This window comes from Anopheles coluzzii, chromosome 2, assembly GCF_943734685.1.
Source record: "Anopheles coluzzii chromosome 2, AcolN3, whole genome shotgun sequence".
Classification (NCBI taxonomy): Eukaryota; Metazoa; Arthropoda; class Insecta; order Diptera; family Culicidae; genus Anopheles; species Anopheles coluzzii.
In genome coordinates this window covers 52,504,708-52,529,008 of record NC_064670.1, presented here as the reverse complement: position 1 = coordinate 52,529,008, position 24,301 = coordinate 52,504,708, and the positions used below count along the sequence as shown (strand labels likewise).

Below are 24,301 nucleotides of genomic sequence, written 5' to 3'. Positions count from 1 at the left end.
AGTGTTGCAAACAGAGGAGGGTGCAGTTTTTTTATATGCCCTTTTATGCCCCCAATAGCATCTAAATGGCATTGGGCAAGGACAGAAAAACCATCAATCGCACTGGAGAAAAGAAAACACCATTTGGATTTATGTTACACCGTGCTTCCCATTCCTTAACGAATTGAAGAAGAAAGAAAGTTCGATATTTGCACTTCAACTGTTGATGTTCTCCTAAACTGAAGCCAATTTGCGATAACCAGACGACCCCGCATACTCTCTTTGGAAAGGTAATTTTTGTATGTTGTGAGTGTGTATGCAGTAGCGTTTGTGACCATGTTGCATAACGCTGGCCATGTTTTGCTGTCCTATTTTTCGATGTCAATCACCACCGCTCAGGGATTTGCACACTTGTTTGGCACAATTGTACACCTTTCTCTTGCGAAATGTATCAACAGAAGTAAAAAATGTGGATCGAATTTTAAAATAGCATAGCCACACAAAAAAACGACACATTTCTGCGCCACCAAATTGAGACGAAAGGAAAAGTAGATTATTTTAATTTGCTTCGTTTGCTAATATCTTTACAGCATATACCTTGTTGAGCTGTGTTGCTGTTGTGCAGCAATTCGGGTAAACGAATTTATTGCCCAATCGGTAATACTTTCAATTTTCATTTTAATCCGCGTCCTTTCGCCCAATATCCTTCCACAATCTACCGAGCGAGAGACATGTGTTGCCTATTGTTAGCAACACAAGAGTTGACCACCTCGACTCTCTGAGGTATTGCACTGCGCAAAGGGGGGCGGCATCTCGTGAAAAAGTAACAAGTTGAAATGGACTGACTTTTCTGCCGCCGGTCGACGCTTCGACCACCAACCGTTGTTTCTTGTATTGTGCTGTGCAGAGCGCCTGACAGCCGAACAAAGCCCGATAAACTTGACTTTGACAGTTAGCAGGGAGCAACGAGTTTGAAAGCAGGTCAAGTGGCCAACGACTGAGACCGACCACCCTTTGCTCCGTCTGGTCCGGGCTGGGCGTAAAAACACGTACGGCTGCTGCTGGTGCTGGTGGTGTGGTGGGTGGTGAGGAGATGGCGGGGATATAAAACTTTACCTTTTCTAGTTGGTAGTTTATTGGAGCCTAGCACGAGCAATTTGTTGTCACTTGTTGTTACCGAATCTCTGGAGGATGTGTGGTGCTGTTGGCGCTGTACCGAAGGAACTTCGCTCTCCACGAGACACGAGATTAACTGTGGACACAGATGCTGACTGCACAGGAACTTTTGTGCTCTGTTTTGAAGATAAACGGATGCTGTAAATATTCGATACCGTCTGACGTGTTTGATAGCATACGATTTTGTGTTGTTGTCTCGCTGCTCTATGACTTAGTGTGAAGTTTATGAAACATATGCAATGTGAAAAATGTAGTAAAACGTATGTTCGTCTCTCTTGTACAAGTGTCGTTGGTTTAGAGTGATTGAATGGCATTGGAAGAAGGTTCAGAGCACTAAATGATCTCACTTTTATTCCTCCATTTGTTTATAATTACACCGAGAATCGTCCATGCGTGATCATTACGATGTTCGCACCTCCTTTATGTAATGGATGCTTTATTACTGGTAGTGCTTTGTACAATTCTTATGCTGAACTTAAGAAACACATGTTTGCTGCTTTTTCCTGCCTTCTTGTGCACGCCAGCATTTCCGCTGGCAGGCATGCTAATGATGAAGACTAATAAAAAAAAACTCACCGCCATAACGCTACTTCGTTGCAAGGTGTGGCGATGATAATGATCATGATGATTGGTGGATAGAAGGAGGCACAAGAGGCATCTCTTTTTTTTAGGTCACAAGGGTGTGAAAATTGAACTCTCAAAGCTTCTCATGCATTCCCGCAGTGTGGGCCTGGCCGGAGAGCAGACACAGAAGCATTAGTCGATAAGTGTCGATAATCTTGCACGGTGTGTCTCGCGGGTTTGGTTTCGGTTGGTTTACGCCTAACGGGAGGGTTTACGTCTACCGAGCGACGATCAGTTACACACCGGCTGGGGCTGGATAGCAACAATCACACCTTTTACGGAATGATGCTTCTTTCTGCTTCAAGTGCAATCCACCATCTCTCTCTCTCCCTGTATCGCAGAGCGTTTTCCTGCTCGGGAAAACGGCCAGGCACACCCACCACGACACTGACCCCCCTTGCTACCTCGTAATGTGCTCTCGTAGTCTGGACAGGCTCACAATCGGCTGGAATGCCGGCGCGCAGCATCCGCTGGAATGATGCTCCGTTCGCTCCCTCCATGCGCCAGGGCGAAATGGGAATCGTAATGACTATAATGGTACTTCCAACAGAAGAGGTACCCATTCGCCGGCCGACGCCTTATTGCAGATGCGGGGGGAAAAAAGTAATGCTCCGGAAAACGAACCAACACTCGAGGAAAACTATGGAACAATTATTTCTTTCCCTCTCAATTGCTCTCGTGCAGGTAATGGGACGACGGTGAGCAAGTATCGTGTGATGGGTTGGGCCAGTGTGTGGAGCAGGCTGCTGGCTCGGCAAAAAGGGAGGACCGGACGCAAACCGCGCTCACCTCGAGTGCTGAAAAAAAAAAGACAATCCGGCCGGTCGGCGGCTGTGGTGTGTTCCCATGCCAAAACGAAGCAGATGACTGTGGAACAGGAAAAGGAACGTGTGTGTGTCAACCAGTGTTTATGATGGCCGCACGCTATTCTGAGTCTCTGGGGCAAGCTGGATGTGAGCTATAACTTTCCAGAGACAGATGGAATGAAGGTGTGTGTGTGTGTGTACTGCTGGCTGCTGCACACGTTAGACAATAGCGAAATGTTATCTCTATAATTGAGAAGGTGAAAGTTTTCCACTTGCCTGCAGCCTACAAGAGGCCGATGTGCGTTTTTTTGCTTGCTTTGGAGCAATTTTCTTTCCTCGATTTCTCCACTCCACACATGTGTGTCACAATTGTGTTGTGTTGCGTTTAGATGAGTTGATCTTTTCCAAAGTGATTGTTCATCATCGCCAACATTACGATTATTGTTTTCGTTTTTCCGTTTATTTCGGGGGATTTTGACGTGTTTTTTTTACCCACACAAAGCCTATCAAGGTGTTGATGATTGTTACATTTGTTGTGAAGTAGTCGGTTGATGGATATTCAGGTAGGTGGCAACAACAAGATGTTTGGTGAAAAACGGTGTGATGAAATACATGCACTTACTTCATGTTGTTATGATGGTGAGTTGCGAGTGTGTGAGTGACACGGAATTGGCAGATAAATGAGGCATGATCGAGATTCTTTTGCTGCATCTACAATGTTACATACATAAGCCATATCGAAAAACGGGAAAGAAGTAGCATTTAATTCGATAATTGGTTGATTTGAAGCTATTTTGCATGGTTTATATGAACATCGGCTTCCTGATTTATGATTGCCTAACTGGCTTGGCTTCACCTGCACAAGCGGCTGAGATAACATAAATTACGTGTCAACGGCGAAGTTATTCATCCTTTTATGTAGAAAGACTTTTTCTTATGTGAATCATTTGAGCAATAGCAAACTTTCCTCTTTAATGTCATTGATAAAATTCGAGCAGAGAGAGAGAAAGAAAGAGAGAGAACAGCAAGCCCCCCCATTAAGGTTCATGCAAGATTGAAATCAATTGGAAGAAAATAGAGACGTAATCAGTCGTGTAAAAGTGTGGTAATATATTATGCACTCCTCCTTTTGCTTGTGTGTGTGCTTCGGGCAGTAGAGCTGCTCTGCTGCTGGTGCCTATGACTAGCAGCCACTTGCCGCACTGTTCCTCCAAGCCTCCAAGAGTTTTTGTCACCATGTGGCCCATGGCATCGAATGGCTGAGGCGACTTCTTCACGATTGTATGCAAATTTTCCACGCTCGATAGGGTTCACCCATGCTCTCACCAGCGTGATATTGCAAAGTTCCAACACGATGATGCTCTGCTGCAGCACGAACGGCGGTGTGTTTGCTGTCCGTGCTAGTCGCTCCCTCGCTGGCACCACCCGGATTATGGAGCATCCTGACCAGCAGCTGCTCGACGCAAAGGAGAAATGGGGAATGATTAAAGTTGTTAGCATAATCTGCAATCGATTGACGTTCGATAGAATGCGTTTTCAGCCCTATGGTCGGTCGTCTCCGGTACACGAGGCTGAGCGGGGCCGGTCGGGTGGGTGGGTGAGTTGCAAAAGAGTGCGATGGTTTTAATTGAAATTGATGGTCCGGTGCACAGATAAAGTGAAAAACTAGCAGCAGCAGCAGAGAGGTCTTTTTCCGTCGATGGGTGGTGTCGTTATTTCATTTGTTCCTCTGCCGGGTAATTGTAATGCAAACAAGCGAAATAATGCTTCGGCAGCTCTGATTGAAGTTGAAGACAATCTTATAAAGGTAATATTACGGATCGAACCCCTCCTCAAAACCCAACGAAGCTTCTTTATATAGATAAAAAAGGAATAAAAATATTTGAAAATCGATTTATGTAATTTAACGAATGCCTTGGGAGGTTTCATTTCTTGTAATTGTTGTAAAAAATGTTGCATCGCCTTCATCGTAGGATGCAGATAACTTATCAGTGTTGAAGTGTTTAAAACCCATGATGCTCATACTTTCCCTCAAACTGCTGTGCTGGCCAAAAACTTTTCTTTTATGCTTTTTGGCGCTTTTTTGTTGCTTCAAGTTATTCTAAATCTTGACGGCAATGGTTGAATGGTTCTGCACCAGCGGCAAACTTCTTGAGCGTATCATGGTGTGTGATCTGATGTTGGTTTAAGAGCGAATTTAAAATACTTTCAACGATGGATTATCCCAACACATCTCGCTCTCGCTCTTCCTTTAGCTTTCCCTTCTTGTGTGGAAACGCTGTTGAAACTTTCAATTCCTTTCCTCAATCAGCGTGCACCGCACATACCTACGACACTCGGTGCGCAAGTATGTGCTGAAAGAAAGAAGTTGTCTATGCTTCCATCCATTAATGCTGCCACCGGGAAATGATCGATCGAAACGATTCGTGCTACGACAACGAAACTCAAGTGCTCGATCCCCCCTCCTTTCCCTATTCATCTACTGTAATGCGTATGGATAACGTCCAAAGGAAGTAGGAAGAAGAGTAGGAGTGATTTTAAAACCGTGAATTTTAGTTTACATTCCTCTACCAACTCCATCATCTTGATATTCGTTTTTTTCGCTCTTATTGTAATCGTCGGTTTCGTTGTTTAAGAAAAGCTCATGCTTGAATTTTCCACCTGGCAGGATCGATCCTCCCCCAAACGGCGGAACATCGAGTGAAAAAGTTTGTGTCTTATAAAAGTTTGCCAGAATTCAATTATATCAATGCTATATATTGATTGTTGCACTTTGCTTCCTCCTTATCGTACAAAGTCGAGCGCAATGTGCCTGGGGAGTGCTGAGAATCCATAGAAGCCATCACCAACCAGCAGAAAGATAATACTCAAAAAACAGGAAGAAAAGCAAAGTAAATCTCATCTCACTATTCGCAAGAGATAAGGGAAAAGTTTTCCCTGTCGTGTCGGCCGGCGGAACTTAAATAGCCTTGGGATGGTAGTGTGTGTTGAATTTTGGTAGCATTTTCTTGCGTCCTGCATCGGTCATGGATTAATGGTGAAAGGAATAAAACATGTTGACGGATGAATAAGGCATATTGTTTATCTTTTTGCACCAATAATAATACTTAGTTTACCACTTGACTACAGTGAAATGATAACTTTTTTTAATTCATTTAACGATTCAGCTACTCAGCTTTAATTTTGAAAATTGCAAACCAATTAACAACAGATGTTTCCCTGTCAGCGGTGTGTTCTACTTTCTGGGCTCCCATGTTTTTGCCCAGAAAATAAACTCAAACGCCGAACGAGAACAGTCCAGTGTGTCATCATTCATCGAACCCCGAGAAAAGGAAAACGAAACCTGTATCATCACGGGGTATGGTCATGCTTTACCTCTATCATTGACTCCCTATCCGCACTGTCATCGGCCCGGGACAACATGTTGTAGGCATGTTAGCGTGTCCAAACCGTCACCACCACCGTCACCGTTCGGCGCCAGTAGAAGATTCGGATGGTGTGTCCGAACCGGCAAAATATCTAAACATAATGTCACATTTGCTCTCTGCTCGCTGCTGTGGACATACAGCACATAATACACGACGACGGCCCTCGACGGCGTGTGTGGAATCGTGTGCCCCGGTTCACGTTCACAAGACGCGATGCCTTGTGCCTGTCAAATCGCGACCTCATCGTTGTTGTGTTGTGGTGGACATTTCAGCATTAAACTGCAGTAGCAGCGGCAGCAGCAGCAGCAGCTAATTGCCTCCTGGCGCGGTATGAGAGATACACCGGGAGACGGTACGGAAATTGTTCTTTTGGGAGATGGAAGCGATTAAATGTGCTCCCGGAACACGGAAACATGCAGTGGGAGAGGTAGTGTTGGCGTTGGTGCGACTCGGTCTGCTTCTCGGTACAGGCCGGCACGGGTATGGTACCATTTTGTCGGCAGTGTAGCAATGTGAGTACGTTTGTTATGCGCCACGTGCGAGGGCCGTACAACGTTGTGTCACTAAGAGGTATTTATGTGTCCGAAAATTGAACGCATGTGTCACATGGTGGTGTACGGTCGACTGTGGGTGGGGGCCTCAGCGGTTTTCGGCAAATTGCTGTCGAATTCTTCACCCCCCCATAATCTGTGTGTCACCGTTTGCAACTGGTGTTTGAATTGTTGCAAGAGTGCATCGCACTGTTCTCGCCAATGGAGGGAATTATTTGAGGATCTTTCTCCCGCTCGTCGTAATTACCATTTCGCCAGATTGCAGCACACTTTGCAGCTGGGGAGACTTGATGTGTGTGTGTACGTTTGCCTGTGATTGTCACGATGGTGTGAATCGTGTACAATACAGTAATTGGCCGATGATGTTCGTCAGTGAAACGGAGAGCCTCCATTTTGTGGGTGGTAAAGCTGTGACATCATATGTTTTTCATAAGCCATGTTTGATCATGTGTAAGTTCGAATAGACATTGTAATTGTGATATCGACTTACCAGTTGAGATAAAGAAAGCATTTTTATTTATGCTGATTCTATTAAACCCAAAGTTTCAGCACGAGTTTAAACTGTGTTAAAAATTCAACGCGGAATTTCAAAAATCGATTACAAGCATTACCGGAAAAGTTCGGTGCGCGCGTGTCAACGATCGATGAGAAGAAGTGTGCCATAATCGTAAAACGGAATGAGATGCTCATTGCTTTTGCCCCGTTACCTTTTCGCATTCTTTTTTTTTCTTTTGCTTTTATGGCGTTTCGAGCCAATCGGCGGAGAAACGGTGATGCAAGAAAGCTGCGCACGATTTCCGAGAAGCCAGAACATCAAATATCTCGCCGGCGGGTGTTTTAGCCGCAGTTTACAGGAGTTTTTTTTTGTTGTTTGGGAAAGTACAATCCTCATTGGTCTCCTTTTCCTTTCCGCCTTACGCCATCCCACCGTACTGATATTACTCGTTCTGTGTAAACGCCACGTGATACGCAGCATTTTGGTTTTGCTTCATTTCAACCAAGGATCGTATCCTTTTTCTCTCCGCGCTGCTGCACGCTCGCCATGTCCTGGAGCTTTGCAGCTTTCGCCGGCACGGTCGGAAAAACCCGAAAACGTTTGCCGGTTACATGAACGGTACATCCTGTCCGCATTTTCGATGTCTTTTATTTAGCAGAACTGTTAACCGTCTTTCAATGCGTCTAAAGTTCAAGGACTCGAAACGTTTCGGTGAGTGGCAAACAGTTTAACACACACATACGCACACACTCTGCACCACACATTGCCCAAATGACGACGAACATTTGATCCTTCCTGGTTCCGGGAGAGGACAACAACACAGCATGATTGGCGTTGAAAAAGTGCAGTAAAACGGGAGCACAAAATTGACTCCTGGACACTGAACCTGTGTAATGTGTTGCGGGAAAACGGAGTTCATTTTATAATAAAAAAAAAAACAATGGAAACATGCACATACCATACGCTTCCCGACACAATTTGTTTGTTCACAAGGGTCGTGTAATTAACAAGTAGTAAGTATGTTCGACCTGTCGGAGCAGTAAGTGTGCAATGCATTGTTTTTTTTGAGGATACAAGGGATGTATCCATCAATAATCCCTTTGTCGTTGAGTTTTACTTACTCACCATACAACACGAAATCCAGGATAACGGTGAGAGTGTTTTTTTCCGAAAGCAGAACATTTCCGCTTAGAATTGAACGATGCTTACGATGAAAGTCATTGTTTGTGTTGTGTGGCCTGGTGGAGAGTAACAAACTAAGCAGGAACTTTTCGTGTGTTGATGGTTTGAAATTGTTTACTTTATTTTGGGAGACTCGGTAGTAGTGAAGAGAAACAAGATAGTTAGATGATGTTGTTGCATTTCCGCTCGAATCGTTGAGCTTCTTCTGTGTTAACTCAGGGCATACATCTGTGAGCAAATAGTGCACTTTCTGGGTGGATTCTGAAGCGAAGGATTCTGGATAAAATGTGTCGTACTCGTTCTATTTTTATACATCTTCAAAATAACGAAGCATACACATAGGGGAAAGCGGGGCAAAATGGGCATGTGGGGCAAAATGGGCACCCTCTATTTAAGCATTAGGGGAAAGCGGGGCAAAATGGGCATGTTAAGCAGTTTACTGAATATTCCATTGAATATGCCACAAAACACAATTATTCATGCATTATTGTATGCCTCCACTATTTATCTATGGATTAAAATTGCCACATAGAATGAAAACAACTTAAAATCATGAAAACAGTGTAAAATAAAAGTTGATGTTTTACGAGAAGCTATTTTGACACGCGGGGTAAAATGGGCATAGCCCTGGGGCAAAATGGGCATATGTAAACAAACAGTGAAACGTCAAAACACTGGGGTAAAATGGGCCACAACAACTGCGCTTAGGTAATGGTCTATGCTTTTGCGCACCGTTTCGTGAATTGTATTTTCGTTCTATCTTTTGTTTTGCTGGTCAGGAAAGCCCTTAAAATTCTTCCAAAAATATGTTATCAAAATTAAAACAGTTTTTACACGTTTAAATCTACAAAATCGATTCTTTTGAAGCTGTGTCTGTTATCATTATTGAGGCGACAAATACAACACCATAGCCTCACCAAACGCCATTTGTCAAAAGTATCTGCCCATTTTGCCCCAAGCGTAACTGCCCATTTTGCCCCACGTGAAGCATTTTTGTATTTTATGTTATATTAGTAAAAATACGCATTCGATCGCCTTGCTTTCTTCAGACAAATTGTATAGAAATATCATATCTTTAATAATATATAATGTAAAACTTCAACGCATCCCTGTGACACTGGGTTAAGCTTATTTTCGAAGTGACAAAAATTACATCAATATGCTACTAAACCTTATTTTGCACTTTTCTTGGTTATTTGTTGTGTTAGGGTTATGAAACTTACATGGTGTTCATAAAACACTCTAATGAATACATTTTGAGCATTGGAAAGTAGCTTTGTAGACAAATAATGCTTAAATAGAGGGTGCCCATTTTGCCCCACATGCCCATTTTGCCCCGCTTTCCCCTATTTGACTACAAAGATACTTTCCAATGCTAAAAATGCATTCATTAGAGTGTTCTATGAACACCATGTAAGTTTCATAACCCTTATATAACAAATAACTAAGAAAAATGCAAAATAAGGTTTAGCAGTATTTTGATGTAATTTTTGCCACTTCGAAAATAAGCTTAAACGTGTGTCACAGGGATGCGTTGAAGTTTTTCATGATATATTTTTAAAGATATGATATTTCTTTACAATTTGTCTGAAGCAATCAAGGCGATTGAATTCGTATTTTTACTAATATAACAAAAAATAAAAAAATGCTTCACGTGGGGCAAAATGGACAGTTACGCTTGGGGCAAAATGGGCAGATGCTTTTGACATCTAGCGCTTGGTGAGGCTATGGTGTTGTATTTGTCGCCTCAATAATGATGACAGCCACAGCTTGAAAAGTTTCAATTTTGTAGATTTCAACGTGTAAAAATTGTTTTAATGTCGATAACATATTTTTGGAAGAATTTTAAGGGCTTTTCTCACCAGCAAAACAAAAGATAGAACGAAAATACATTTCACAAAACGTGCGCAAAAGCATAGACCATCACCTAAGCGCCGTTGTTGTGGCCCATATTGCCCCAGTGTTTTGACGTTTCGCAGTTTGTTTACATATGCCCATTTTGCCCCGCGTGTCAAAATAGCTTCTCGTAAAACATCAACTTTTATTTTTCATTGTTTTCATGATTTTAAGTTGTTTTCTTTCAATGTGGCAATTTCAATCCATAGATAAAGGGTGGAGGCATACAATAATGAAAGAAAAATTGTGTTTTGTGGCATATTTAAAGGAATATTCAGTAAACTGCTTAACATGCCCATTTTGCCCCGCTTTCCCCTACTCACAATTGTAGCTTAATTATCAACAGTTGGCAAAAAACAGACAAATTGTTTGCTTTATTCAGCGTGTACTCAGCGTGTTTTCCGAAACGCCTGAAAGGAAGGGAAGTAACAGTAAATAAAAAGTTAATAAACAAGTAATGCAAACGCACTCTTCCCCGGCCTTAAACTTTGCCCGACAGTAGTCAAGTTACAGGACTTCCCTCCTACACCACCGATGGGGTTTCTTCCGTGTAGTGTCCTGAGGCAGCTCAGGGACGTTTTCCCCAGCGGGAATAACGAGCACAATAGGAAAATATGTGTTGGAATTGTTTGAATTGGAACGCCTTGCGGAGGCGATAAACCATTCGAATGACAAAGAAAAATGTTGGGCTATTCTCTTGATTATTTTCCATTTCATCTTTATCCAATCTCATTTTCTGCGAGGTAGAGTTTCACTCACTTTAATAATAGGAAATGTGTTCATCGTGTATCATGCTCGCTGGAATTATATCGGCTTGGGTCCCTATTTTTAGATAAACTTAATAAAATTGTGGCTTTCAGTGACTCATTGATTACTCATAGCGGTCTGACCTATGTATGAGGCCTCGGTCCATTTGGAGCTTGAACCCATGAAGGGGCATGTTGTTAAGTTTTGCGAGTTGACGACAGTACCACGGAATCGGCCAGTTGCTACAACTACAACTTCCCTTTTATTTTGGACTGGAAACCAGATAGCTGCTACCAATCGCTAGTCCTAGTCCTAGTCGGTTGGTTGGCCACGGCGAGTACCATGGTCCTAGAAACTATGCGTTTGTCATAGTCCTCGTCAGGGGTCAAGGGTTCGCGACATTGCAGCCACAGCAGCAGCAGCAGTAGCAGTAGAAGAACGTGTATTTATGGATAAATCCTTGTCTGCCTTCTCTCGTGTCAGTTAAAACGCACAAGGAAGAAATGCTGCGTTTGATATGTTACAGCAGCTCCAACGACGCTATGTGCGCGGTGATGAATTTCCGCTGCTACTTCACTGTCTGTCTATCTGTCATGTGCGCCCATGTGGTGTGTGATGGCCGCAGGCATCAGCTTGCCAACTGCACACAGCAGTACGGCTGACGGAACTGTTGTTTCATTTTGGGTCTGTTTCATTTGTGTGCGGAAGGTTCAGTTTGGTGCGGATGGGCTATGATAAACGAGCAATACATGCAAAAGAAAAATGAGTAAAAGCAACAGCAAAACATGTGTGTGTGTGTGATTGTGCAGTGTAAGTTGAACCCATGGAATTGAAATGCAATGCAATAACATCCACACGAACTGGTTTCCACCACCCTGCGTACGGATGAAGGCATAAAGAATTGTTCCCATCTTTTTTGTATCTATTGCTCAACGATGTTGTTTGAGTTGCACCATTAATCCGTTTTTTTTTGTACGAAATTGCATTTAACTTATCCCGCAAGCAATTAAACGGTAATTTGCATTGCTTTAAATTCACGTGCGCACACTCTTTCTGTGTATTTTTGTGCACGTTCTTCAGTCATATGCGGAATTCGCAACCAGCAATTAATAAAAATAAGTCAAACTGTCGAACACGGCACCAATAGCAATCGCCATATAAATTAAGATATGTGCGTTCGATTTTATATAACTTCGTGTGTGTTGAAGGAAGCATTCATTTCATAAAACCGTACACCTCCAATGGATAGCGTACGCGCAAGACGTTTGTGGAATACGACAAATTGTGAGTGGAATTGAATTACCGTAAAGTGCCTCCTAAATTCGGTTAAGAATTGGAAGCGATCGGTACAAGATAATATACCCAGAACGCTGGGTTGTGATTAAATGGAGATACAACTTTTCCCAACGGAAGAGCTTGCATTTTTCTTTTGCTTTTCCACGTTCAATTTGGCCAGCCACGGTATTCAGAGATTCCTCCCATTCTGCTTCACTGTGAGAAAAGTGCGGGCGCTGCTTTCGTTCGTTCATGATGCGGCTGTTGGTGAAGGAATTTTGTGCAATTTATTTCTCAATCCCATCCCAAGTACGGACGTATTTTCCCTTCCTGTGTTGGCCTTGATGGGGCAGGCCATTATTTAGCCGTTCGGGTTGCGCTGATCCGGTCAATTCGTCAATGACGAAGATGAATGGATAGAAAAGGCATCATTCTTTTCGCACGCTTCCCCTCAGCTGTCGCCCCTTAACCATGTCCATGTTTTAGTTTGAGTAAAGTACGATGGGAATTATAAAGTTAATCTTTTCCCTTTACATCGGAAAGGAATCGTAAGCCAGTTGTATTTCTGTAAGTTTTGTTATAAGGGGTATCGAGAATAAAGGAGTGAAAAACTAAAAACAACAACAAAAAAACCTTCGGTTCCTTCGGGTATTATATATTACTCTTTTCGACATCGAATTAATCCAGCAACGAACAGCAGGAAAGGATTTGTATGCAGAAGATAAAAGGATAATTTGTAGTTAATTCGCACCGGTTGACCGAATGAATGGAACACAGGATTGTGCTTGATTCGTAAGCGTTTGCAATGTGACAAAAACGATATTCGATACTCATGGCTAGGCTTCACTTTGTACGAAAAATGCACGATTTTTTTCTGTTAAATCCTCAATATTATTGTTTTCCAACCATAGAGGATGGGAACTCGAAACGACTAACGGATATTTAATTTCCTTGACATGATTCATACAATCGATCAACGGCAAACAGCCACCATTCGCCACACACTGCACAATGCTGTTTGTTGTACACTAAATGCTATTTATTATAACTTCCGACAACTCGCACTCGTTCGAATGTGTAGAGTAAAGTGCGAAAAAGCCATATCGCTTTGGCTTGGCGCGTTTGCCGTTGTTTTGCACCATGCTTTAACCGACCCGACAGCGGTTGATTTATAAATCGATGCAAATCGATGTGCGGAATTAGGCACGCATTGCGATGCATTATTTATGTGCGATCCGTTATCGCACTAAGCCGCACTGTTGTCTCCTGCTTCTGTTGCTTTATGCTGACGGTGGTAGGTAGAGCGATTTAGATTTTTACTCTCTGCCTGGCCCGTGCCCGTCGTCTGCCTCGTCTGCAATTTTACGACATCAGGCATCGTGTGCTCCACCGGCTTGTGCCTGCGTAATGCATTTGTTTTATTTGGCAATTTCCCGTATTTCATGATGACTGGTTCCGACGATGGCTGCTGCTGGGCTGGGGTGATGGCATTGCTGCGCCATTGGTTGCATTGGACTTGCTTCATTGAACATCCGGACCTTCCGGATCGAACGGTACGGTGATGTTAGCTTTTTTGCTGCTGCATTTTGCACCTGCATGCACACAAAACCCCATCTCTATCAGACATTATGGGTACGGCGGGCAATTTTCGACGTCGAGCGACCCTAGAGAGGTGTGTTCTCGTACATCCTGACCTAGCGGGTATGCTTCATGGGCTTTAGTGTTACGGTGCCATGAATATTTACCACCAAGAGTCGTTCTTTCGCCATTCTTTTGGGCGTCCGCACTTCCTGTTCCACGGCTACTACTGATCGAGAGGAATGCAGGGAAAATCGTTGTTGCATAGCGTTATTGACCCAGCAGTAGCATAAACCGGACATGCTTCGTATGTGTGTTTGGCGTACGTGGCGTACTCTGGATGGTACCATTTATGTATGTCGATACATCATGCTATTTCTGTATCATTTTGCATACAACGGACGCGTGGATGATGCTGCCGGAATGTGGGAGGGTGATTGCTCTGTACCGTGCAAGATTATGCTTCCGTGACGTCCATTATACCGAACTCAACACAAATGTACGTGTGCTGTCTGACATTTGCTTTAATCAGCGGCTGGCTCGGCGGTAGTGTGTAGCAGCTACTGCTCAATACACTAAGCTTTCCGATGTTCCGATCAGAATGACGTATGTGAAAAGGCTTACTCTTCTTTGTCGGACGCGCTTGGAATGCAACCAATAAAGCATTCTCCATCGCGCTTTCTGCGGTGTTCATTATGAGGGGCGCAATCCGGCTAATGAGATGCTACACTGGTGTGACTGATGATGAGTTAGGGTCAAATACATTTAGGGTTATAAACTATAATTTCATGGAGATCATCGATCATCCATAATACACATTTTAAAATAATATGAAATCCATGGTCTAAGATATAAACCATGAACTTTGTACATCACTTGTACTACATGCTTCGCACTAAACTATTGATTGATGGCAACTGCGGGACACGATATTATGTTTCTGATACTCTTTTGTGCTTAATACTAATTTTAAATACTAATGGTATGTTTTTCTGCTCTTATTTCATTACAGCGAAACAATGGCAATTGTCAAGGATAGTGCAACATTCTTCCAGCACGGCAACTCGGCCCAGTTTGACTACGTGCTAAAGCTGTACCCGAAAGCCCTGAAGCTGAAGGCAGAAACGCGAGGCAATGGCAAAAAGGCAGATAAACTATTACGCCTCGAAAAGTGGTACCAGAACGAGCTGCCGAAGTTGATCAAAACTCGTGGCCGCGATGCTCACCTGCTGCACGAAGAGCTGGTACAGACGATGGAGTGGAAGCAGACGCGTGGCAAGTTCTACCCGCAGCTGTCCTATCTCATCAAAATCAACACACCCCGGGCGGTGGTGATGGAGACGAAGAAAGCTTTCCGGAAGCTGCCGAACCTGGAGCAGGCACTGAATGCTCTCTCGAACCTGAAGGGTGTGGGAATTACGATGGCATCGGCTTTGCTGGCTGCTGCTGCACCGGAAAGCGCGCCCTTCATGGCCGACGAATGTCTGATGGCAATTCCGGATATTGAGGGCATCGATTATACGACTAAAGAGTATCTAAAGTTTGTCACACACATCCAGCAGACAATGGAGCGGCTAAACCTGGAAGAGGAAAGCAATGGCGCTGCAGAAGAATCAGCGGGCGAAAAGAAGGACAGTGCCACTAATGGCGGTGGCGGAGGTGGTGGCACAGCGGAGGCTGTTGCGGCCGACGGGGAAGGAAGTGAAAGCGCTGCCAAGGAGCCGGCAGGCAAGGAAGGCAAGGGTGATGCGACCGAAAATGGTGCGTCGGACAAGACGGGTCCGAAGCCGAAGAAATGGTCAGCACATTCGGTCGAGCTGGCACTATGGACGCACTACGTCGTGTCAGATTTACAGCCGGAGCTGCTTGGCGGCATGCCGGGAAATGGCAATGGCGTTGCGGCTGATGCTGAGGCCGACGCCGCTCAGAACGGAATCTCAAAGGAAGAGGGAGGTGAAGATGAGGATGATGACGAGGTTGCCGATGAGGAGGAGGTAGATGGAGACAATGGCATCGTTGAGGATGAGGGTAATACGAACGACGAAAACTCCCGCACCGCTATGGTGGAATCGTCGGAATCGGAAAGCAACGAAGCGGCGGCTGCCGGAGGCGTCGTTTCCAATGGCAAAAGTACGCCGGGCTCGAGTGGCTCTGCGCAGGAGGACGAAGAAAAGCTCCTCGATGCTGAGGATACGTCCAAGGATGCCACTGACAATAGCAGCACGGCCGAAGCAGCAGCGGTCACGATGACCGAATTAACGAACAATGGTACCTCGGTAACGGAACAGGTGCAGACAACCGTCGCCGCCGCCAACACACAAGTGACATCTCTCGTCAGCGACTGCACGAAAGCATCCGGTGAAAGCTTAGGCGATTCAGCAGTCGCTGGAAAGGACGCGTTGAGCACGACCAGCCCCGTCGCGGACAGTACCGAACCGGACACGCCGATCTCCACCGACAGCAGCAGCAATGGCAGCAACAAACGTCCTCTCTGCTGCGACGATAATGGCGAAGACACGCCAGAACTTAGCGCTCCGAAGCTGATAAAACTGTAGAGTGAAACGAAGGTCAAGAGAGCGACACAGGACGTAGATGTGTTCGTGGGGGCATGGTAGGGATGAAGGGAGGGTTTAAAATGGGGGTGCATATGGTGAGCCATTGTGCTTGACCGGGGATGTGGAGAGGAATATGAGGTGTAATGCGTAGGATAGTATAGTTTTTAGCACAGTACAACAACAATCATTACGGTCACTAAAAGAGGGGATATATCCAAGACGAGACTACAGTAAACGGAAAACAACACGACACGACAGCGATACAATGCCTGTGCATCATAACGTAGAGTGGCGAACCGACTTTTATTTGTACAACACCAATAATATCTAAGAAAGGACGTAAAGAACATACATGCGCGGGTTTTTTTAATTGGAAGAGAAAAACGAAACACCTAATGTGCGTGTGAGTGATCGTAAGTAGGAGTTGATCGATTGTTTTTTTTCACAGTGAGAATTAAACGATCTAATTAATGATCGCGAGCATTGGCGAAGCTCGATCTAACGTTTGACGACATCTTAAAAAGTGCAGCAGCATCCCAACAACACGCATGTGGACATTTCTTTCGAAGGGTATGGCTTAGTTGTATTTTTTGCACAAGCCGGATTCGTTTTAAAATATAGTTCCCAATGTTACGATTAGTTTTGGCAAGATTGTTTGTATTAATCTTGTCGGGCATAGTAACGAAATTTTAAATGAAACAGTTGAAAATTAAGGCGCAAAAAAAACCTAATCCAAGTTGAAGTAGTTTCTGTGTCCTAGTCGATCTCACTACAGCTGCACATCGTCGAGTTCATTAGCGCATTGCTTAACGTAATGGCACGAAGCACTCTGTGCATTATTATGCGATCAAAATGTCCCCTTCGTTTACCACGCAATACAGACCAATTATTCTCAAATCAGCCGAACGTTTGAAGAAACGGAATGGATTTTTATTTTACCTGTCCGTAGTTTCACTTTATACGTTAGTGTAAGTGAAAAAAATGCATGTTTATCTCATAGTAGGTACGATCTAAGTTTTTGTTCATTTTACTGTATTTATATACCTTAGGATAACCGTATCCAACATGAGCCGTCAGCTAGAAGAGCACGATTTTGTGTAATGAAATGCTTTTGGGGGCGTTATTCGAGAGGCAATACGAAACATTTCTTTGGAGGTTTGTCTCTTGAGGATTTTACGTACACTCTCATGGTAACCATTTTAACACACAGTGGCCAATAGTTTTTTTGGGGTTTTTTTTATTCAGAAAGAACGGCTTCGGCCGTATTGCTTAAATTTTTTGGGTTATTGCTTTTAAATATTCGATCATTAGGTTTCACTGTACGGCAATAGAGACAAAAATAAAACACTGCAAATTTAGACCGGGCGTACACACACATCTGACAGTCTACAAAAGCAAAGTATGTACTGAATAAATTGAAATAGGCTGTTTACTTTGAGACGAATTTCATCTTCGGTGAACGTTTGTTTTTCAAAACGTACATGAAACAAGCTTTTGAATGTTTTAAATACTCGATTGCATTCATCTGTTAAATTTTTTTTTTCTTCTTATTTGGCGCAACAACCTTAGTCGGTCTAGGCATCACTAAGCCTCTTGGCCAGCTTGGCTATTTGTGGCTTGTTGATGTATTCATAGCAGATTAGTCAGTCCTCCGTATTTGGGGGCTTGAACCCATGATGAGCATGTTGTTAACAGTACCACAGGGCCGGTTACATTGATTACTCCCAGCATTTTTATACTTTTTTTCTCGGTTAACCGGGGGTATCCTGGAGATCAATTTGACGGACGTGTCAGCTCATACAAGGTTGGACTGTTACGGTTGCGTGGTGCAAATAAGTCTAGTAAGCCTGTTTAGGCCGGTATGAGCCCGCAGGTCGTTACGACATGAATGATCGTTTCGGTTCAGCATGTTTCTTTTCACACTTTGAATTTTGGCTGATCATCAAAAGCTTTGAATGGTTGATTGCGTTTATTGATTGTGTTTCAATCCAGCAAACAGTTTAGGTAAAAATCAAACACTGTAGAATATACACATGTCTGTACACCCCTTGCATACAAAAATCAAATGACTGAGATTTATATAGAAATACATGGAGCAAAACATGGAGTTGGGTAGAGCTGATGAACACACACACACAGGACACTGTAAAAATGCTTGCAATTGAATGAGTATGGTATGAAAGTGTTGTGTGAGTGCCTGTGCATTAATCTTTTTCTACACCAGTACGAATGAATGAAAGCATGAAAGTAGGAAAAAACACGTGCATGTGATTTGGAAGCAGCTTTGGATGGCTTTTTCAGTTACTGATAGAAATAGTGAATGATAGGATATAGTGAAGTTTGCATCCAATTACCAAGGACAGAGCATTTTCGGATAAATTCAAGCAAGTAAGAAATGAGAAACAAATGTAAAGCCAAACACACGATACAGAAACACGCCCGAATGTAGAAACTGAAACTACAAAACAAAATAAATAAAACTTAACATCCCGAAAGGAAGGCTACTCTTGCACACGGGTGCAGCATTTCATCCAACTGCGCAGTGCGTCTCGAAAATGGTGGAACGAAAACGGAGAAGGTGTAAAAATACTACAATACAAGTGACTTATTAGAAGAATAAGTGACAATCTGCTGCGGTGTTTATAATTACTATCATTTCCTTGTAATTGTATTTGGGCAATCCAAGGAAATGCTCAACAAAACCGCCCCAGGTCAGACAGTTTGCTCTGCAAACATTACCATAAAGCGCCGAAAACAAAACAAAAAAATCCGTAAACCTCATGACCTCATGACCTTCTGATCGCGTGAAGATCAATTTACATTGCGACCGGATAACGTTCCACTATTGCTTCCTTCCGACGCCGAGCTGGTGGAATTCGGAATTGGATACTTGCTGTACGTGGAATGAAAAGAAAGGGACATACTTATCACTCTTGGTTTTATTGAACATTGACGATGGAGGAGGATGTAGACGAGACCTGGTAGTGTAGAGGAACAAAACGCGGAAACCTGTAACAGAACATGATTTGTTTTGTGAAGGTAGTATTATTTTCTATTAAACTGATGATTACAAATACAATGTTTACTGTACGTACGTCCCGATACTACTGATGAGAATGAGTAAAACACAGGGGCATTTGCATTTGCAATGCCTGTGTGTATGGTCGCAAACTGTTTGATTGTTTCGGGTTTACTAGAAAAAGCTGAGTATACACCGTGGACATCTAACCATCATATGCAAGCATCAATAAGACTCATTAAAACTGACTAAGAATAGTGTTAAACGAAAGGTGAATTGTGCACGCCGAGCAGCAGCAGCAAGTGACTAAACAAAAAACAATGAATGAATGGTGCGCACACCATGTGGTGATGGAAATGTAAGAGAAAATTGGGGCAAAAAAATGGAACAAACTAGCGTAAAGTACATATACCTGCACACAAACAAACTAACTCATCTTATACCGTAACTTCGTACAGCATAAAAATGATGATTCAAATGGAATAGAGACACGATAGATGAGTCACTGCAAATTGTTAGTGGAGTAGAGAGAAGTTAAAATTATTAGTACGTGGTAAGACAAGCAAGAACGATCTGGTGGGGAAAAGCGAAACCGCAAAGCAGGAAGGAACGGCGTGAATGAGTCGTGTGTGTGTGGCAATGAGTGAATCAGAAACAGTGCTGAAAGAAATGGATGAATGCGTGCGTTGGAAGACAGTTAAGGAACGGTGGCAAAAGGCTAACAAAACATTTTTAATTATTATATGAAAGCATTAAATGGAAATAGAAGAAGGAAAACATACAACACACAAACGAAAGAGAGAGAGAGAGAGAGAGCGCGCGCCGAAACAAACATTTGAACATAGTTTGGTGAAACTGAAAACAAAAACCCGAACCCAGAAAGGCGAATGTTAGCGAATAGTTTATAGCGAAAGTGTCGATGGAGAGGAAAACAATATTTACGAATTAAATGTAACGATCACATGATACGATGCTAAAACATAAACAGGACACAAGACCGTAATATTTAAGGATAAGGTAATATTAAAAAGAAGGAAGAAAACCACAAGTTGAAAACGGTATCATACATTAATTTTAAAACAAACATACGCCTGCACCCGTAAAAGTTGAACAATTTATACCTATACAAGTACAGTGCTGCGGCGGTGACCGTTTTGCGGGGGTGGTTGGAAAGTTGGCGAAAAGATAATTTATCCTTCTACACTACCGACGCTGATAATAACATGAAACAACAACAACAAAGCGGCGAAAAGCAGAGCAAAGTAAAGCAAAACAAAACAGAGACAAACAATAGTGAGTAGATTCTAAAATCAATCAGAACAAACAATAGTGAATAAATAAAGCAAGGAAAGTACAGTTTAGAATGTAAGAGGAAACCATCGCAAGAGTCAAAACAAATACACGAAGTACATTGGCAAAACAGACAAACACAAAACAAAAAAAGCAACACATTTACAAACACTCACACATACACACTGAGACAAATGCAGCCAAGGCGCACCCTTACATGCACACAGACGAAACTTTATAATTGCATATAGAGTTTTATAATTTAAGCAGAAAAAGGAGAATAAAAACAAACAAAAAAAATCTTATCAAAATGTATTTCTGTGTTCATATTTGTGTTCTATTTTTTAAAGCTTACTGTCTGTTGGAAGTATCCTTTTCGTTGTTTTATCTCTTTTTGTGTTACTTTTTAAACCTTATGCGCGCCAGTTCCATGTTGACCCACATGGTTTCGATGGATTTTTCATGAACCCTTTATTTCAAATGGATAGAGGAAGAACACAAAATCATCCATATTTGATCAGATTTATTGGATCCCACTTACTGATCGCATTAAAATGCACGCGCTATAGGTACATGACTGGCATACTTTTTTCCAACGATCCAACAATCCCGCTTAATCCGTTTTAACAAGCAAAACATCCTACACACAAACAACCCCCCCCCCCCCCCCCCTTCCATACTCACGTGGCCTCGCATGCATATATGCAGAGTAGAGGTAAAGTACATCTAGAATTATTAACAAAAAAAGAACCGATAAAAAATTGGAAGTACCACCACCCACCCACTAGGCCCTGCTTCACAGGGATGGACTCGGACAGGACACGATCGGGGCACTCCGGGTGCACTTCCACTAAATCTTCTCTAACTGCATTTCGAATGCATGTTTATGGTACGGCTTTATGGGCGCACTCCATGCTGTGTGTGTGTGTGTGTCGATGTGAGCCGGCTTACTGCGATCTACTCTTTGCGGCGGGGAGAGCATAGCGTGCGCCCGTGTACGTGCAACCTAAAGCCGGCGAGAACAGCAACCCGGGGAGGGTCATTTAACGTATCTATCTACGGGTTCGATGTTGACTAGCAAATGGCGATGCACCCACCACGTCCGGGGACGACGACGATGCCGCCGAAGTTTTGGATGCGCTTTTATGTTTAAACGATTATTTCCACTATTTATCACATGTGTGCGCGGTGAGTGTTTATGCTGTTAAAAGGTACGCTCGCTTTCAGTATCCTCATGTTTCTCTCTCCTTCTCTTTCTCTGTCTACGAGAGGTAGTGGTTGGTGAGGAGGGCTGTGGAGTGTTTTGTTGGTTCATTTGTGGCTTTTTTTTTCAAGAGTCACTCTTAAACCGAGAGGAAACTATTGTATACACTTTATCTCTCTTAAATGGTTGCGTTTTTTTGATGGCTCCGTCCGCACTGCAGGGGTTTGTGTATGTGTGAACGGACAAAGTACAGTTCGAATAAAGAGTTCATTTTTCGTATGTAAAAAAAAAACCCCCCAAAAGGGTGTGGCGGGGAGCAGTGGTAGTAGAGCATCGCTTCCGAGGGAGAAGGAAATGTTTGAAAATACTAACATTGCGTGTATTGGTAACAAAGTGCGTCCCGGGTTGGGGAGAGGAACAAGAGCACACAGCTAAGTAAACACGAAAAATAATCAACGCGAGACACGTTCGCTGGTCGTGCCAGGGGCTGGGGTTGCCAACTTTACCAACCATCGCTCGGTGTGCATCGCTCCCGCCCGCTCTCTTGATCCTTGGTATGACCAGTGTTATTGCACGCCATACCAGCTTCACCACACATCGTGGCAAGCAGGTAGAGAGGAAGGAAAAAAAGGAACGAGATAATAAAACTAAACGAAAAACACGCGAGCAATTTAGATACGAACACGCTGAAAAGTGTAATCTCGCAAAAATGGAATAGCGTTCGACAACACCTGCCCACTGCCATACTACCATATAGTGCTGCGCCACACTGTGCTATGGATGCTGGGAAGCTAGACGCATCAAAAATCGGCAACAAGCGAAGGTAGCTTATGGTGGGATAAGGAGCGGCAGGGAGAAGGGGGGGGGGGGTGTATGGTGAGAGGAAAATGGCGCTTTTTACATTAATGCATCAGACAAGTGCATTTGCATATGTGCATACACACACACATTGGTTGGCAAGGGCTGTATGATGTTGCACCATATTTGCTGCACTCGGTGCCTGTGTGCCCATCACGTACCGTGCTGTGTGTTTGTTTGAACAACTTTCATCAATAAAAATAATAATATAGGGTATTTTTGGGTGGATCCTTGTTGATCCTGTGCGGTTGGGGGCAAAGTGTTTGGTGTGCGTTAGTGTAGTAGGGGGTAGTTTGCACATTTCCGAAAAGAGGGGGTTAAGTTTTGTGATTCAATTTCCTATTATTTAATTGCAGCATCCGAACGCCAGGTGCATGTGAATCAGATTTAGATTACATTTCATAGATTTTAACCTAACGGTTTCACGTTAAAGTACGCATTTCTGTGGATGATATATTAAACCCGACGAGCTGTTTTTGAGGAAACCATTCACATAGTGCTCGAGGAATGTTTACATCGAGATTTTTATTCAACCACAGTATGATATGGAAAAGAGGATGAAAGTCGGGGTGTATAGTAGTTATTGGTTCTTTTTCCATAAAACGTTTGGTTCAAATGAAAATACAAATATAAAAAATCAACCTATATGCGATTGAACATAACAAGTTTAAAATAGACGCTTTCATTGGAAAGGTAATCAAAAATAGGAATAAAGCCAAAATGATGGGTAATATGTTTCTCTGGAATGTTTTTTGTTTTTTTGGATATGTTTTTTCCTGGAAATTTCAGGTTGTTGGAGTTTTCCTGGAGTTTTTTTAATGGTTGTTATGTTCGTTTTTTCTCTTGTTACTACTAATTATTATAGTTTTTTTATTATGATTTTATTAAAATAGCTACTCAGTTTTATCATTGTTATTGTTAACTTTATTACAGCAAGATATTTTACAATGCAAGAAAAGAACACAAAACGTGAGTAAATCATGTCAAATTCAAACCCCTTTTCTAAATATAGCGGAGAGCCTTTTATCCGGCTGTCCGTTTATTCGTGCTGTTGAGAAATGAAAGATCAATACGAAGGTGACATTTTGTTCTGAGGAGGGTATATGAAAAAAAAAGTTAGCAGAGCACATTGTCATTACAAAAACACTATAATTCATGGCAAATTTCAATTATTCTCATTAAATAACGTAAAGTTAATAGAAACTGGTTAATTTTTATGAAAATATAACATAAATTTCTAAAAATCAGGAATTTGTGATGTAATATATTCTTTGACTCACTATTCGTGTTGTTCGCATATTCGGGCAAGGTTTAGTTCCGATAAGCCCGGATAAACGGGCTCCACTGTATTAATAAGCAAGAAGGTTCTATTAATCTACATCATTTGTGCCATTTATTACTGGGTAGAAACTGTACCAATCGCCACATACTGTGCCAAAAGGACATACTAATTCGATCGGCAGTCCCATTGTACAGTCGTCAACTAGAACGACTCAATAAAATGCCCGTCGTAAAGGCCGGCATGTCCACGTAGGACGTTACGCCAAATATAAGAAGAGAAGAAGAAGACTAATTCGATTCTATCCCTCTGTTAAAACAAGATCGCAAAATGACTTGAAGGTATAAGTGAAGCTTCG

The 24,301-nt window shown here is 42.8% G+C and overlaps 3 protein-coding genes across 5 annotated transcripts in view; 2 read left to right on the top strand and 1 right to left on the bottom strand.

The window, feature by feature from the left end:
- LOC120951533 (uncharacterized) overlaps positions 1 to 17,247 on the top strand; it is a 31,773-nt gene extending 14,526 nt beyond the window's left edge. The window contains exon 2 of the mRNA XM_040370308.2: positions 14,751 to 17,247. Coding sequence (XP_040226242.2) covers positions 14,758 to 16,293 — 1,536 coding nt within the window. The 5' untranslated portion in view covers positions 14,751 to 14,757 and the 3' untranslated portion in view covers positions 16,294 to 17,247. The remainder of the gene's footprint in view (positions 1 to 14,750) is intronic.
- LOC120951531 (uncharacterized) overlaps positions 1 to 24,301 on the top strand; it is a 137,390-nt gene that overhangs the window by 23,423 nt on the left and 89,666 nt on the right. The window lies entirely within an intron of this gene.
- Positions 1 to 24,301, bottom strand: part of LOC120948846 (uncharacterized) — a 314,251-nt gene that overhangs the window by 279,178 nt on the left and 10,772 nt on the right. The window lies entirely within an intron of this gene.